This window comes from Prunus mume, linkage group LG6, assembly GCF_029339155.1.
Source record: "Prunus mume cultivar Tortuosa linkage group LG6, ASM2933915v1, whole genome shotgun sequence".
NCBI lineage: Eukaryota > Viridiplantae > Streptophyta > Magnoliopsida > Rosales > Rosaceae > Prunus > Prunus mume.
Window position 1 is genome coordinate 3,335,895 of NC_142703.1, and position 18,129 is coordinate 3,354,023.

General features: G+C 37.8%; 3 protein-coding genes and 1 pseudogene across 4 annotated transcripts; all 4 read right to left on the minus strand.

Annotated features, from left to right (window-relative positions):
• Positions 1-1,593: 1,593 nt before the first annotated feature.
• LOC103336571 (SET domain-containing protein) lies at positions 1,594-4,951 on the minus strand. The gene is given in 6 exon segments (XM_008239625.3): positions 1,594-1,668; positions 1,670-2,673; positions 3,459-3,557; positions 3,752-3,852; positions 3,960-3,999; positions 4,096-4,951. Coding segments are annotated over 6 exon segments (2,061 nt in total). The 5' UTR covers positions 4,882-4,951; the 3' UTR covers positions 1,594-1,637.
• Positions 4,952-5,929: 978 nt separating this feature from the next.
• On the minus strand, positions 5,930-9,718 carry LOC103336572 (uncharacterized). 2 transcript variants are annotated; one of them, XM_089055247.1, is made up of 5 exons: positions 9,385-9,718; positions 7,526-7,614; positions 6,930-7,107; positions 6,342-6,411; positions 5,930-6,240 (listed from the first exon to the last, which is right to left on the minus strand). In XM_089055247.1, exons 1-4 carry the CDS (start codon positions 9,583-9,585, stop codon positions 6,346-6,348), a joined length of 534 nt encoding a protein of 177 aa, XP_088911373.1. In that variant the 5' UTR covers positions 9,586-9,718; the 3' UTR covers positions 5,930-6,240; positions 6,342-6,345. The 2 variants fall into 2 exon arrangements, with proteins under 2 accessions (XP_088911373.1, XP_088911372.1); XM_089055246.1 differs by having other exon boundaries at positions 5,930-6,235; positions 9,385-9,716.
• A 939-nt stretch (positions 9,719-10,657) lies between these two features.
• LOC103336573 (Sphingomyelin synthetase family protein) lies at positions 10,658-15,522 on the minus strand. The gene is made up of 4 exons (XM_008239627.3): positions 15,106-15,522; positions 11,850-12,244; positions 11,315-11,505; positions 10,658-11,202 (listed from the first exon to the last, which is right to left on the minus strand). Exons 1-4 carry the CDS (start codon positions 15,486-15,488, stop codon positions 10,801-10,803), a joined length of 1,371 nt encoding a protein of 456 aa, XP_008237849.2. The 5' UTR covers positions 15,489-15,522; the 3' UTR covers positions 10,658-10,800.
• A 301-nt stretch (positions 15,523-15,823) lies between these two features.
• Positions 15,824-16,932, minus strand: LOC103336582 (citrate-binding protein pseudogene; annotated as a pseudogene).
• Positions 16,933-18,129: the final 1,197 nt, after the last annotated feature.

Here is an 18,129-nt window from a genome sequence, read left to right on the forward strand (position 1 = left end):
TGATAACAAATTATTCAAACGTCAAGATTTTATTACCGACATATAGAAAAATAAATCCTAAAATACGTGCAATCACACTCAAACTACACAAATCATATAAGTACGAGTGCTTTACGTGCTTGTACAAACCTAGGGTTATAAGCAATTAAAAAAAGTGTGAGAAATGTCGTATAAATGGATAACTAAAGTCAAATATACTAGAAATGAAGGGATCGATATGCAAATACATTGCCAGAAAAGGAATTTACAGGAAAAATGTGAAGGACCAACGAAGCACCTAAAAAAAAATATTAGGCAAAATATGAAGGGAAGGCAGCTATATAAACAAGCCTACATCCGCCTCTACCGTCAGAGAACACCACAAATCTCTCAATGAGTCTCTCTCCCAACTAATTTCAAATCTCGTCCCTTTTTCCTTCATTTTCTTTCACTTTCTCAGCCTTTCTTTTCTCAAGAGTGGGAGAGAGACTCAGATACATACAAAGATTACAGAGATTAATAAGAGAGCAAAATGGGGATGAAGTTTGTGGAGATTTTGGATCAAGGAGCGAGAATAGTTTCCAGGTCTTATTCTCATTGCCCCCAAACCAGCCGGTTGTACTACCATCCTCCCCTAGCTAAACATGAAGACCGCCACCATCACCAGCACAACCAACATTTTGGAGGCAGCACCACCACCTCTGGTGACGGTGATGCCACTACGTCCCAGAGGTGCTCATTTGGTCCCAGGGCAGCGGCTGATACTAACGAGTTTATTCTTTTTTCTGTCTGATTAATATTCAGGCAAAAGTGTAATACATGCTCACATATATTGGTTATATTATACTTGTTTATTTGAGAGCGACATATATAATATAATGCAACCCAAAAATTAAAAGAAAGCAAGCATGAGCTTAGCCAAGTTGGCTAGGACAGATGTGCTCCCATTTTACACCCGAGTTTGAATCCATCTCCCTATAGTTTAAAGTTAAATATCGCTTATATAAAAAAATTTAAAATAAAAGAAAAGGAAAAGCTATGTATTTACTCATGTTGTTTTTAAATACCGTGGTTTTCTCTTCAATGACCAAGGAAGGAAGCATGACTTGGCCTTGTTCACTGGTACTAATTAGTTTTAGGTTACAAGCCTAATATATCCACCCAACATAATTCAAAGGTACACGTAATATTCAAACACCTAACTTATTGCCTCTTCTCTTGCAAGTTTTCCAAAGAATCGAAGCTCAATCCTTATTTAACATGACCACTGTGAAAGAGTTTTTGTGATAGATACCACACGCTAGTATACCTTTGACTTTCATATAATTTTCTTTATGTGATTTTTCCGAAAGTAGATTGGTGAGGTTTGATCTCCTCTACCAAATGAAATCAAATCTCATCCCTAAATACTGTTAGGACGGAAGATCCCACATTAACAAAACAGCATATCCTAGAATGGCTTAAGAGCTCTTGAGCACCCTTCCTTTACAAGCCGGTTTTGAGGGCAAAATATAAACGCAGTCAAAATATAAATTTTAATTTTCAAGCAAACTGACCTTGATAATTGATACAGAAAACTTCAATGGGCATATAGCTTTCAACTAAATACAACAATTAACAATAAATCAAGTATAAATTTAACTTGCAAGTTCTAAAACTCAATCTGGTTCATGACAAGGATTCAATGCTTTCTTCCAAATCTAAAATTTTATCAACATTACGAGTCGAATGGGAATTACCATAACATATGCTCGCTAGATATCCTCCATAAAGTAAGCAATGGACACCAAGCTTAAAAAGACACATCCTTACCTGGTTGTTGTATCCCTCTGCTTCACTTCCAGATATTCTTCTGCCAGCCCCACACTTAGAAGCCACTTCAGTGCCACTAGATCGAACAATATCTTCCCCTACACTGGAATATCTTATCGTACCAAGCCAGCTGAAATCTATAGGATTCTTAACCACTCTCAGATACTGGCAACCGAGACCCAAAAAGTTCCAAACATTCTGTGTAAAATTAGTGATGCAATCGACGAACTCATTTGATACATAGTCAAAATCTGCATATCGAACTTGACCATGAAATGAGTCGGTTTCAAATTTATCTGCCAATGAGCAGTTTGGACATCTATACTTTCCAGTAGAACTTGGGTTTGACACAGGTAGATCCCGTTGGACAAACTGACTCCAGACTGAGCTTCTAGCAAGAGTTAGCAAGGACTCTCCTGCACTCGACCAGAAATTCGCAACAGATACGATTAGAGAAGATTCAGAGCGAAACAGATGGTGAGTTGCACCTGCAAGTAACAAGGAGTATGCTGTGCTGGTCCTGCTCAAGTCTAAAGCATTCAGTAGATGATCATCCATTTTGGAATATAAAGCAGATAAGTCAGTAGCACGGATTTTATACGCTGAAGCCAATGTTGTGTAGGCATTTAGAGAGAGGTGGTGCAAGGGGTGCAACCAGTAAGTCAGCTGAGATGTTTCTTCCTTGCACTCTGACTGCTTATCTGAAAGACCTTGGGTAAGCACATGCTCAAGCCTCACAGAAGAAGATTCAGGATCACCAATTGACAGGTAGTCATCTATAGCATCATCAATGTAATCGGTCAACCTTTGTGTTGCCTTATCTCTATCGAAGTTTATATCTGAACTCAAACTGGAAGAGTTGAAATTGGCTGCAGATATTTCCTGGAGTATTGAGCCAAAGGTTAATAGTTGTCCAAGATACTCCACCACATTCAGTTATCTCCAGGTAGAATAGAAGAAAAAAAGTTAGGATGGTACTTCGTGTTCAAGTTGAAAAGGTACTTTTGTTCAAAGCTACCGGCAAACCATATATAAATAAGGGGAGAAAAAAACACAAAAGTTATATGTACCAATACTAGTGGGATCTGGAAATTTCTGTAAAACCATTATTATAAGGATATTAGGGAATAACTCCAAACATACTTAAGAATTAGTATTTAATTAATAATTTGAATATAATTGTAGAACCAGCGATAGTATCAAAATAACATTTAGATCAACATCCATCTTCATTCTTCAGCGCCACAAATCTGGAACTCAGGCATGAGGGTAGGCATAAGTCAGACATTTGGCTTGAATTCTTAAATTACTGCCATGTTCATAAAAAGTATAGAACCAAAGAACTACTAGATTTTAGGCATGCAGTTGCAAGAAGGTGGAGTTGAAGGTTCAAACAGTAGGGAGGGATAAAATGAGAAACCCTCCAAGTTACTTTACCTCACTGTGGTTATTTAGAAGAAATGTAGGCATGGCTGAAATTATCAGGACTATATGGATCCATGAGGTCAGAGGGAATGATACAAATAGGTAATAAATGGATGCACACAACAACAATAATAGAGAAGTTTGTCACCATGTTGTAATCATAATTTTTTTGGATATCAGCTTGAACCCAGCGATTTCTGAAAGTTCATACTAAGAAACAATAAGTTTTCATGAATTCCCACCTCCAAAACCTGATCCACATAAGTTAGGGGTGACGCACTACATCTCGTACAAGAGCAGATAAACCGATACCTTGACCATAACTCTGACTGCCTCATTGCCTGGGGGTAATCATGACAAAATATACGATCACAAAGAAAGAACTTCTTAACATAGAACGTAAATGAAATAATTCTTTTTAGGGAAATAAGTAAATGATAAATCGAATCGCCAAGGATTTGGGTAAGCCCCCGGTATAGCAGAAAGAAGCTGGATTGTTTAGCTATAAGCCAGTTTGTGGAGAAATTAAAGATACCTTTGGCTGCAACAAGTCAGCGTAGGTAACTGTAACTTCCTCTCCTTTCTTGATTCTCTTGATGCTCCTAACTATCACTCTTGGACCATAACTACCGCATTCTGCATTCATATTGGCTATAGTTCAACAATACAGGGAAATCTCAAACTCTAATTCAAACAAACAAAAGAAATTAAAAGTGACAAGAAAGCAATAAGGACCACAACACCTTTTATAAATACATTATTGCTACAAACACCACTCTCAATCTGCAACAAATATCAATCTCACAGCTCTGAATTTTATAGCTGAAAATACTAAATTAAAAAGAAAAAAATGGAAATAGTAAAAATTTCAAGGATTACTTGTGTTCCTTGGCCGAAGTGGGCAATGCGGAGAGGCGTCTTTTCAGCTGAGCAAGGTGGTGCTGGGGGCGACACCAAAAACCGGTAGCAAGCATTGGGAGAGCAGCTGTGGTTGATCCAGCAGAAGCTGGGACCGTAGACGGAAATTCCAAGGGTGCGCCCGGTCTTATCCTGCACCTCCACAGCGTTGGTTAGCACCAGGCACAGTGCAGCCTCCTCCAAGACGGCGTCGTCTGGAGAAACTGAAGAAGAATTATCGGAACAGACGTTTGGAGCTTCGTCGCGCATCTTTCTGGCAAGGAACATAGCCCTGGCGCCGTCGCGAATTCTGTGCTGGTCGTGGTGGTGGAGGAGCTTGTGGTGATTGGTTAAGAGGCCGGCGATGCGCGAGGAAGGACGCGTGGCGGGAAGGGAGGGGAGGAGGCGGAGGGCGGCGCGGAGGTCGGACGAGTCGCCGTGGGGGTACGTGGAGGGGTGGGATTGGAGGAGGTGGAGGAGGTGGGGCTCGGCGCTGGACACCTGGAGGGGAGAATCAGAAGTGGAGCACAGAGGGGAGCAGTAGAAGGAGGAGGAGGAGAGGACATGGTGGGGATTATGAGGAAAGGTAGGGGTAAAGTGGAGAGGAGGGAAAGGGTGGGGAGGGAGGAGAGAGAAGCAGGAAGAGCAGTGAGAGGAGAGAAGGGAGTCGTGGAGAGCGAAGGCGAGGGGAGTGAGTGGTGGGGTTATGTCTTCTCCTATCTCTATGTCTTCCTCAGCTCTCATTTCCATCTCCATCTCCATCTCCATTGCAGCTTTGCTCAGGGATTATTAATAAATAGTATTTACAATCTGGACATAACAATGTAGCATAATTTGAAAAGAAAAAAAAATTGTAACAACATAACATATTTGATTGTTAGAATTTAGAAAAGTAAAAATTCATCAATATTTTGGGGAGGGTTATACAGAAATTTTGAGGCTGCTTATATTTTTTTTAATTAAAAACGATCTCTAAGGGAGGGGTACTCTAACAAGAATTTGAATACACGGATAATTGCTTTTAACTATATGAGCTACAAACTCGCAAAATCTTGAGGCTGTGTAGTTTTGAATTGATTATACGCAGTAAGCAATTAATTCTCAAAAAGACTCGTATCTCTTCACCAATTGCCAATTGAACTTGATTTTTATGCAAAACCATTCAACATAAGAGCATCCACAACGGGGGGTGTAAATTTGAGGGTGTAAAGTCACTTTTACATCCCCTTTACACCTCTGAGGGTGTAAATACGTTTTTTGCTCCAATGGGAAAAGATATAAATCTAAGATGTATAATTGTTTTGTTTATCTTAATTCGTTTTTGTGTTAACTTTGTATTTTATGTTTACTTTATAAAATTAATTTTTTTTTTGTAATAGGTTAATTTTAATTTTTCAAACAAATAGACCTAAATATTTAAATTCGGAGAAAATATGATTTCATCCAAAAACATTTAGGGGAGCATGAAAACCACAAATGAGCAAACATGTGATTTTTTTTTCCAGCAATTACTGTAGCAGTGGGTCCCAACCTTTTATGCTAACTTTTCTTTATTTTTCTTATCTTTTCTCGGGTGGATCCTACTTGCAAAGGATGTAAAAATAGATGTAAATATACATTTTATTTTACATCTCCATGATGGTGATGTATATTTACATCCCTTTACATCTCCCCATTGGAGACGATTCCGATGATAAGGGTGTATATTTAACATACACTTTGATATACTTTGGTTGTGGATGCTCTAAGGTCTTTATCTGAAACTCCAATTCAAGCTCAACTCTGAGGTAAATTTCAATACAAATGAAGGCCCATATGATCAATCACGCCAAATTTCCATCAACTTTCCAATTCAAGATTTTGAACATAATGAAACTGTTTTTGGGTGTTGTTGTGTATAACAGAAGTCGTCATAAAATCCTAAGCTTTACCCGCACAAAATCCACCAATGAGATGAACAAATTCTCTCTTTTTCTTTTTTAGAAGTACAAAACAGTTACATACAAAGAGTAAAAAGCAGAGGAACATCCAACAATGACTGATCTTCCCATGCCCTCCTCCATCAAATCCATATTTCTTCCAATGTTCTGAATAGACCAATTTCCCGGTTCAACCTGAGAAGCTGGACTGACAAAAGAAGATTGGTGGTCAGGAAACGGGGAGAGAGAGGGGGGGGGGGGGGGGGGGGAACACAACAGATTCATATAAGAGTTCTCTATAAAGCTCACCTGTCTATTGCTTAACTTGCAAAGTAGTTTCTATTCGTTCGACAAGCTGATCGGCAGTCAAAGCACCCTCCTGCAAGGAATGAAATCAATTTTCAGAATCCGAAAAAAGAAGAAGAAGAAGTCAAATTAGAAGAAGAAAACCAATATCAAACTGATGATGGTAATGATTATTCTAGTAATGGCTTAAATACATGGCCCAGAGAACAAACATAATTTATTTAGCATATATTCTTCATAATTTAGCATGTAAATCAGACAAAGCAATGAAAAAAGGATGCAAAGGGACACACCTGATGAAATTGGACAAACCAAAGCACATGCATAGTTATATTACAAAATCTAAAAAGTGAAATTAACATCAATTCATAACAGCAACAACAATAACAATACCCCTCCATGTACTCAAAAAAAGAAAAAGAAAACAATACCGCTCCATGTTCTAGCCCTATATACAGGATGCAATCACTATGAGAAATTATGAGAGAGATTACACATTTCCAGGTATGTAATCATCTACCAGAGGCAAACTAATCATCAATACAAGTGAAGTAGTATTTTTCAGGAAAGAAGAAAGCAAATTCAACTTACAAAGCGGTCATATGGTTCTCCATCCTTAAATATGATAAAAGTAGGCAATGCCTGTATGTTGTATTTATCAGCAATGCTAGGATACTTCTCAGTGTCAATTTTCACCACCTGGATCTTGTCATTCAGAGTAATGCTAACTTCATTGAGGATAGGAGCCATAAATTGACAAGGACCACACCTGTCAACCACAGATTTTGTTACTCAGATGTGTTACCTTCCTTTCAAGGCAGAGAGAGAGAGAGAGAGAAAGAAGGAGGGGAAAGAGGGGGAAGAGGGAGGGAGGGACCTAATAGGTGAACAGTTATCATCTTGTTCAGGAAGTCACGTTTTTACTGACAATATAACAATAATTAGAAAGTTACAAATGGTTAAGTAGTTTGAAAGTAACTCATTCTGCATAGATAAATTAAAATGGCTATACAGCCCCGTAGCATTATAGGACCATTTCTACTCACGATCCCTTGTCGATAATTTAAATGAAGGGCTTTTCTCTTACAAGCATGAGAGAATAAGCACCTTTATGTGCATTCTAATATTCATAATTAGAGAATTTCTGTATGAATGAAATAAGAAGTGAAACAAACAAGAAAGCTTACCAGGTTGCATAGAAGTCAACCAAAACAGGTTTGTCAGAAGTAGCCAGCAAATCCTCGAAGGAGGAAAATGTTTGCTTCTTTGCTGCAACCTAGTAATATCAATTTTTTCAGAATAAACATGTAATTAATGTATCACCAATTCAGTCAAACTTCCTAATTCAGATACGCTACGTATTCAAAAGACAGCAATGAAACAGTAAACGAAGTCATTGAATAGTCACAACAACTTCCAGAAGAATAACTACAAAACTGAAAAATCATCATCCCCCATGAAATCTTCCCTTGTAGTTTGAGGGAATGCTAATAGCAATAAGAGGAACAATACTAGAGGGGTATAAATAATTGGCTTCTAAATTAGTTGATTAAAGAGCTTGTGACTGAATGCATGACGTTGGATATGGCTTTCATCACATCACTAGCACAAATATTTACATGAGATTTCTTCTTATATATAAAGAAAAAATCTTTACAAGATATTTTCAAAATTCAAGTTTTAGAATCTAATCCATACCTTCCAACCCATTCTTTGATCAATAACATACCTTCCAACCCATTCTTTTAATTATTTTTTCTCTAGGCACCCCCTCCCAATTTTATTCCCAAACAGTCGACATGAAAAGGTACTTTCTGTGGCAAAAAGGTAGATCAAATTGTCACGACATAATTCACATTAATGATTGCCCTGACAATGGACATCAATACCCTAAATAGGGGACAATATTGTGATTTCTTATCATTTTTCAAAGGTTTGGTGCCAATTTAGTTCACTGATAATAAGGTTAGAGATAACTGAGTGCTTCCAAATGAATCCCACTAACATTTTCAAAAATAATCCACAAAAATTTCCATGCCCTTCTGAAACTCTGTAAAAATTTCTGTTTGGCCTCTGGTACCATAGTAAATCTGTGTCTTGAGTAGCTTAACCACATAGCCAGCGAGACAGGAGGACAAAGCCATATTATGTCAGCATACCATGGTGTGTATACCGGAAAGTACATGTAGTGAGGCTTATAGTCCAGAGAAATGAGATGGCTACTATATTTATATAATCTATCATGGGAAAAACGAAGAAACTTGTTACAAAGGGATCAAATGGAGACTGCTATCCAATAGTTTTTTTGTTCAATGTATGGTGAATATCTTTAATCAACACTTGCACTTTTTGCAATGAATGGTATATGCTTTGAAAAAAAGAAGGAAACAAACAATTAGTTGTATGCTGCGATATGCAAAATTCTGCAATTTGAAAGCAAATAGTAATTTTAAATGCAGCCACAGACAAGGATACCTCTCTAATAGTCAGAATTCATTCCTTCTGACTACTGCTTACGCCGCATCGTTTAAGAAGAATATAGACACATCAAATGATCACCATTTCAATAATCCAACTATCTACCTGTGACTTAGCTATGACTAAACCTTTTTATGAATATTACCTCTCACTTACACATAATCAGCTTTCTTCTCCCAAAAAGGACTCCTATTTGGAAATCCCAAAAACCCCATGCTGCTTTTGGTTTTCTCAGAACTTCAAGAAAAAGCAAGGGGCAAAGTAATAGCAGTTATTGGTGTTGTGGTTATAAACATTTTAACAATATGCTTCCACCTTCCAGTTATATGCCCTGTAATTTTATTTGTGTGTTTACAATCAAATTAATTAGTGAACTCAAACACAATTCTAACCATAAACAATAATGTTTTACCATAAAACAGAGAAATATAATTCTTTCAGAAAAAGAAGAACCACAACTCAGGTTAAAAGAGCTGAACTTGCAAGCTTCACAATTTTCAGGTATAATTCCTCGAGTTTCTCGGGAAACAAACAAAGCATGAGGCTAGGAAATTTGAAAAAAGATTACCACAGGAAGAATCCGAGGCCGTGAGGGAGCCGAGACTCCACTTCTTCCGATGCGAACACATCGAAGCTGTACAGGAACTTGCAGAAAAGACGATGAAGATAGCTTTGAACAAGAAGCCGAGGATGAAGAAGTCGCAGCTATGCGAGTCGTACGGTCAGAGCTGAAAGAAGAAATTGTGGATGCCGTAACAGAAACCGCCATTTGGATGCTCCGGTCACAGAGATTTCACCCCACGAATTTTCTCTCCTTAGCTGCGGTTTGGATAATCGGAAAAGACAATGAAAGAAAATACTTCCAGCGAAGAACAGTAGCCCTCCCGGCTCGCCAAGAGGAGTAAATAATATCCTGTGTCTGCAGCTGGATGAAGCTATGAAGGTTCTTGATTACGAACCGTTCGATTGTAGGAATAATTAAAGCTCGTTGACTTTGGGATTGTTTTCGGGAATTTAAGAGCTGGTTGACTTGTTTAATATACTTCGCCGATTCGTTCATTTCTTTCGAAGTGACCTAATTGAAGATTCCGTCATTTAGCTGTTGCCCAATTCCCAAGTTATTGGATCTCACGCGCTATTACAGGCGTGACGCTGCACTCTCCTTCACCGTTTCGTTAATTTTAGTTTTAATTTTAATTTAACTTCAAATTAAAAAAACATTTTGCTACACATGGCAAACTAAAATTTGTATACTAATTGTTACTCGAAATAATTTAATATTACATTATTCCTCATTTAAATTATGTTATTATGCTTAAAATGAATACGAGATCCCATTCTAAAAATTCATGGAATTTAATGCCGGAAATGAAAATAAATTTATTAGAAGACCGAAAGGAATTTTATTTTTTTTAAAAGCACAAATATAAAAGTATAATTGTCATTACCTTTCACCCTTAAAAAAAGAAAAAAAGAAAAGAAAAGGGAAAACTCCCATTTTGGGCATTTTAGAAACACATGAGAATGAAAAGCTCATTTCTTCCTTTCCCATGTTTGCAGCACCAACGGGAGAAGAATCTAATACACATTCCCTCAAGTGTCAAATCTACGAAACAAACATTACGTTGGGTGACTTAAACCGGTAAACTGAAGAATGGAGCAGAACTATGTGTAATTTTCGGTTTCAGTTTGAGGGGTGAACCAAACCAAACTAGACCGTGCCCACCCCTCCATTTCATAGCTATTCATATTAACAAGAGAATGAAATAAAAGCCTAAGATGTAGTTCTAAGTAGAGAGTCCGAATTAATTACTTTTGGATCCACTCACTAGCTTTATGCCTTTGATTTCAAAAGATTTTCTCTATATATCATGAGAAAACCTCAACCTGCTACAACACGAACAATTCTTCACAAAATTTTACAATACAAGGAACTACAAGCTCTAACCCCCTAAAATCGTGGAAGGAAATCATGAGCAGAAAATTATCCATCAGTTGTCAATGTCAAGGCGAGAACAACAATGACAATTGCAGTGATTATGATAGCACAAGCAAATATCCACATACCCGTGCTTGGCCCTTTATTACTCAGGCTCTCTTGACTTCCCAACTCAACCCCTCTGAGAAGCTCTCTCACTTCATCTATGTCGTAGTCCTTAGCAGCTTGGGTAAGTCGACTTTGAATCTTCTCGAGCATTGTGATCCTCCTATCTCTGGATGCATCCTTGGATGGCCACAAAAAACCTGTCATCTTCCATAGCAGGATTCCCACATAAATGGCCACAACACAATCTACGCTATAATGGTGACGTTCCCGTATTTCTCTCTGTGCAGCATGCGCGACAAGTGACCATATGAGAACTGAGCTAAAACCACCATAAGCTTCCTGCAACATTTGATCAGATTTATAGAAATCAACAATCAACAGCACAACTAGGTTGCATCTTAGACATCAAGTGGCAATGGCCACAAATTTCAAAACACATAATAGGTAGTACCGTCCAAGCCATAGCTGTCAACACAGCAACTAGCATATGCCCACTGTACATGAGGTCATTGCAGCCGCCTCCGGCATTCTTCAGTAAATTATACCATGGTCCATCCGATTCACTGGGTCGCAAGAAATCTATTAGGAAGCTCATTGGACCCCAATCCGGCCGGAAGTCCCCAAGTAATTTTCCAGTATCAGCTGCGGGAAACAAATGAAACATGTTGTAACATATACTGCCAGCGGATCCTAAAAGGAGAATGTATTTGCAGTAGAAAAGGGAGCGGCATTAGAGGAATACTGTATAGGAAAATGCTGTACAACACAACTCTTTTTTCCCCGAACTCTCACATGGGCCATGAAGGACCCTATCCATGTGTGAGAATTGGGAAAAGACTTCTGAATTTATAACTCATGCCCAGCTCATACCAAACTTGGGTCAGAAGGTCAGATAGTAAATGGTCTTTTGGTCATACAGTTGCAATCGAGAAAATGAAATCCAGGGGCTTCAGATCAAGAAGAAAAGGAACCTATTGAGTACTTACCGAAAGCTATATCCTGTCGTAACAACTCACGAATAGCATTAGCATCCGAAGCATAAGGAACATAATATTTCTGAGCCCAGCGATGAGGATATAAAGGGACATTGAAACGAGCAGTAGCACACCAAGGCCGGGCTGATGGCAGAACTGTTGATACAAAAGTTATGGCACGAAGAAGGCGGCCAATAGCCATGGTGAACATATAGCGTGCACCTAGTCCAAGGCCAGGAGCTTTAACAGAGTCAAACAGTACGGAAAAAGCCAACATCACAAACAACATGAGGAAATGGTGCAGTCCAATAATACGGGCTCTCAATATTTCAACTAATGGATGAGGAAGCTTCTCATTCAGCGCCAAAAGCAACCACTGGCCAGTGTCGGGAAGGGGAGATGTATGACTGAAGTGACAAACATTAAAAAAGCCAATTATTCTTCCCTCTTGTTAAATACTTATCTAAAAATTACGGCTAATTTCATAAACAATGAAACAGTATCGTCTATGAAAAGATGCTATGAAATATAGGAAAGCAGAAATCATAAATCATCTGATAAAACCCACATATCAATCTCAAATTATCACATAATGCACAGGGCCTTTATTTAAAAGAGAGCAAATGAAAAATGTTGCTTATCTTTGCAAAATTGACTAAAAAAATCTCAGCATGATCTTTTTCTGTGTTTTTCAAATTCTTTTTGTTTGGTTTATATTACATTACACTGTGACCCATTCCCTAACAGTTAAAGCTTTTGTGGTCCAGTTGTCGTCTAACTTTCATGCTGGAATATGCATTATATTGAAGCACACAGTTTTACAGCCAAATAAGCGCTAACAGGCATGGAGCAAAGATGCATAACCATAACAAAGCACCTCCATAATTTCATCGTTAAGCCACTTTACGGACAGAACCATATCAGACCTTCCAGATGACTAGTGAATGTGTGTGAGAAGCAAAATTGCTTATTTAAGAACTTGATATTTATGGAAGAAACCATGATTTTCATTTGTCTGAGTCCTTAAAGAAGCTTTGGAAGATGATTTATGGGAAGGCCTAAAGGACTGGAGTAAATTAAATGGAAATTGATGCTTGAGTGTACAAATTGAACATGTACAGGATGGAAGCTTACAGGGGCAGCTGATGAAGGTGTTCCAATGGTGTTGTGAACAGCAACAAACTTGATAACTTCCAGAATGATGTAAAGACGAGCAACAAGCACGCAAATAGAAATTTTACAGTAACAAGAACCCAATAGAAACTGTGCAGCAGAACCCAAACAACAATGCCGAAAAGAAACAAAGGGATGACGCCACAACTAGTTTTACCAGGGACATTCAATTGGGACATTTCTTCTGTGGAAAATTTTAAGGATGAAAGGAAGGAGGTGCCAAGCTATGCATAAGTTATAAAATTTCAAAAAGAGATTGTATACTATATATGTTGCTGTGGTACGCCAATCTCATCTATTAATTTCTCATTATAGGAAGGTATGGCCTTAGTAACCCTAGCCACCTGCAACATTTGGCTTTTTCTTTGTCTGAATATTCCTGACTTTGTCAGAGTCAGCATTTGGCCTACAATCAACTGGCCTAGCAAGCTTTAGCCTGACTGAATGGCCATGGAGCAGCTTGGGCCTGGAAAATTTCACTTCTTCCTCAACGTACGAATACTATGAGGGACAAAACATGTTTCAATAGGTTAAGAAATTTGATAGTTTTTCTACTCTAGGTAAATCCAAGTTTCTTTATCTGGAAGACAAATTATTATTATATAATTTGTATCTCTAGCTATTTAGTCTCTTGTTCATTTTTCTGACATATTTGGGAAAAGTTTAAAGAAATACTTGATGTATATTATCATTTAAGTTTTAACAGAATTGTATCATTATTATTTGTGTGTTTTTATCAAAATTTTATTTAATACTTATATTTTATCAATACTTTAGTACACCTCGGACCCTCGAATCATATACTTTCTGGCTACTGTTTATTGGAGTTGAGCAAGCGAACCAATGATGATCCAGATCCCTGATTGACTTGATCACAAAAGCCCAAATGGTTCTTGAAAGGACCCACATCAATTGGTATCTCCTAACGTTCAATAGGGTCTCTCACAGGTCATGTCACAAAGAGCTGTTGTGGACATTTTTATAGCCTGTAAAGGCCAGCCACAACCACGGTCTACACAAGGATGCAACCACATGAAATAATTTATGCAAAAGCTTATCCAACATGACCAATCTTTATTATATGATCTAATACTTATTCATTAAAAGATTTATGACATTGCATTTTTATGATAATAGCCAAAAACATTCCTGGAAAAAGGTTTAGAAGACTCAAAATGAAAAATTCTTACCTTAAATATATGACAATACGCTATAGACTAACATGCAAGGGTGGAAAGAGGAATCTTTAGAAGCATAGGAAATGTTTTTATTTTTAAAGTTTCTCTTGGAGCATGGAGTGTGCTTTAGATGTAGGATGGGCAACATGTTTGTTTTCGGCAATATAAGGCGGAATATTAGTACTCATTTTTTATCCCTAATAGATGCAATGTGCTACATGCCAAGGGCTGAAAACCCTAACTATATGTAAATGGTAGTCAACAAAGTAACTCTGAAGCAATGGGTTCACCAACTGAAGAAGGGAACAAATTTTCCCAGACCAAAATTGAACCACAATTGCTATTGTAACTCGTAAAACCCAGTTGCTTTGTCCATGCTCTCTATCACAACAAGTGGCACTGGAAGGGCATTGCAATAGGATGGATATTAATGGGTAGAAACTAAGTTCAAATCTCCTTCGTTGTAAGCCAAAGAAACAAAAGGAAAAAGGCAGCTCCTTTAGAACAATTATTAATAAATAATATCATTAATGAAATAAATAATATCATTAATGAACATTTCATTTGATATCTTTAATCATCATCTGAGTATTAATTCTAAATTTGGCATCTCTGATCCAACAACATTCGAAAAGTGTATGATCAGATCCTTAAAATGCCGGGACTAATCCTAACATGAAATTGACCAAATTGATTGGATAAGTCAGAGATTACGAGCATCAATCGAAATGACAAGAGAAACAACACAAATCAAACTCAACCCACATAATATTTAAGCAAATAAAACCCAGAAGAAAGCACAAAACCCAAAATTCTAACAGATTCATCATCTGGGTAGCTTTATTCTAAGCTCAATGAAGAAACAATGCAGATCAAAACAGACCCAAAAAGAGAATCAAGAGAAAAAGCAGAAATACCTGTTCCAATCAAGGCCGAGGGCAGCGGTGACAAATCGAACGCAGAGAGCTTCAAAGAGAAGAGCTAAGAGCATAAAGAGCATAGAACCAATAAAGGGAAAGACGGAGCGAAACTCAGAGGACCAGTGCTTGTAGAAGGGGACGCGACTGACGGCAATGAGAGCGAATCCGGACAAGAGCGCTGGCTGAAGACGGCCGTGCCACGCAGGCGACAAGTGGCGGATGTAGTCAACTACCACATAGGCGATGGCGGCGATTCCAAGGCCGCCGGACCTCGGCGGCCACAGCATGGTGGTGAAAGCGAAGGAGTGAGTTGATGCTGATGAGTTTGGTTTCGAGGAAACTGGGAGGTAGGGAAGGCTGGGACACAGGCGTTTGAACATTCCAACAATATAAACTATAGTTAGTTGTTTTGTTTTCTTGGTGTTTCTGTTAATGATTGTGAGAAGTAAATTACTCCATTTGTTGGGTTTCTATTAACTACTCTCTACACACGTCTGAATTTTATTATATTAACTGGTGGTAAAACGATTTTTTTTTTAATCACGCGCGCTATCCATGTCTTAAAATATTTTCCTTAATTTTTGCAATTGTATTGTCTACAAATTATTGAACAAATGTCTTTGTCTCTTCTTTATTCTTTACACGTGAGTATTTTGGGCAAATGAAAAAAATACCCTAATGAAGCAAGAGGTTGATTTAGGGCCCTTCACTTTTTTGAGTGTCTTTCATTGATTTATTTTAGTTTCATTCTAATATGTCATCATCGTTAAGCAGCCAGCCCTAGGGCCCTTCACCATCACTTTTTGAAAAGCTTGATCCCCTTCCACCTTGATTCCATGTAGTGAGATGAACCAGATGGGGCTGCATAAACTCCATATTTGAAGTAGATGATAGCTCGACCGTGATCTTTTACGAACTTTTGTTTCTCCTCGTCAACTTCCTTGCACCAACATTGTGAATCACATTCAGTCTGAACCATTTATTATAGATATTTGCAGCCACCACATTGTGTATGTAGTACTTCAAGTCCCCATCGTACACCCTTAATTGTAGGGTTGTAGCTTGATGGGCTGCACCAAAGATCTGCATTATTGTAACGCCTGAACTACGCTGGGGCACAAAAGAAATGGCCTTCAAATTGCCAAACTCCAGAAGTGTAACCATGCCCCGTGGAAAAAAGAGAAGCAACTTTTTTTTTAGGAATTGTGAATATCAAAGACAATATATTGTTTCAAACACACATTTTGAGATAACACTCTATAAACACTCAAAAGATGTCATATATTCAAATTTAATGAGACGTTTTATTTTGTGGAAACATGTCATCTTTTAACTGAACTATTCTGTCATTAATTTAATAATGTCTTTGTCACGTGAAAAGAATGGCCTCACACAAGTGTTTCTCGCATCATGAACTCAAAGAGGTTCGTGGGCCGTAAACACAACTTTGATACACTATATTTACTACAAGAAACATTAATTTGGTACTTAATTTGAAAAGGGTATTAGCCTAGAGATAGAGAGGAGGGGAAAGAATAATACATACAGAAATTCTTATTTCTGTGCGTGGTCCGGTTGGACTGTGCTTTTTAAAGGGCTTATAATTGGCGTAGAGACCCAAAACTTCTCAACTCCATCCACTCTGCTGTAACGATCTGCCGGAGATTTGTTATATGGTACCTGTAATTTGCGGTCGTGTTCAGTCAATTGCACACGAGTGAACCCATGAGTAGGATCAGCACCAGAAAAATGTTGGGGTTCCAAAAAACTCAAGATTTGCAGTTGCAGAATCACAACCCTCCTCAAGTAACAAGTGATTTCCATTTTGTACGAAAATGTATCTCAAGTTGTTGAGTTAATTTCAAGATCTTTATAGTGATATATATATATGAACAACAGCAACTTCCAGGGATGGGAATTGATTTAATCGAATAAGAGGCCTTTGCCTCAAGGGTGGGCAGCTGGCTAACTTACATGCATTGCCCTTTAGATCACGCTGCTGCACGGTGACACTGACATCAAAATTGAAGAGTAAACAAGAACTTTGGTCAGATAGCATACTGTAAGCATGGCTTCGTCAAAATGTGCACTTTAAAATTTTAGATTTTCTATTGCCCGTTTGGGTAACTAATTCGTTTTCACTTTTTATTTTTTATTTTCAGTTCTTTTGAAAACATAATATTGAGAAATATTTCAGTGTGTCCATAACACTAGCTTGCGGTTTTATCAATCTATTTATATTATAAATTGTATAGTGTAGTAACACTAGCGTGATAAAACCGCACGCTAGGTGAATTGGATTTAATCGTTAGTAATAGTACCAAGTATAGTGTGAGTGTCTGATGGGCCGTATCGTCCAATCCAATACAACAGGGATTTTCAGAGTTTAAGCCATCTCCCGCATGAGCTATATCCCAAAATATAACCTTAAAATAATGCAAAACCCATCTTGATCATAGGCTAAAATTTTTTGTGGGCCCCATGTATGTGCTTTTCAAGAAGATAAATTATCAATGTGGTCATCTTTTTTTAAATGTTTTCAAGTGTTGTTTAAAAAATATTATAAAAAATTCTTGGTCATGAGTCATGACTGTTGGAGGTCAGACCATTAAAACCCATCCATTTTTTATTTTATTTTTTAAATATGGTCACATTTTTAAATGTTTTCAATTCGTGTTGTTTAAAAAAAATATATAAAAAATTCTTGTTCTTATCAACGTATACGTGTGTTGAGGCCCAAAAAATCCACGGATCGGGCCCAAGCAACTATCAGCCCAATACAATATTTCCACGAGGAAAAGGAAAAAAGGATCTATCGCATGCGAGTTATAATCCACATGCCACGCTAAACAAATAAATTATCATGCTATGATTCGCGATAAAATATGATTAACTCATGCTAAGATTAAAACAATTCTTCCCAAGGGCGATAAATTAAAATATGCCAAGCAACATGCCATGCCATTATCTTGCATCCAACCACGCTTCAAGCTAGGTGGGCCCAAGCCACTCAAAAACCCG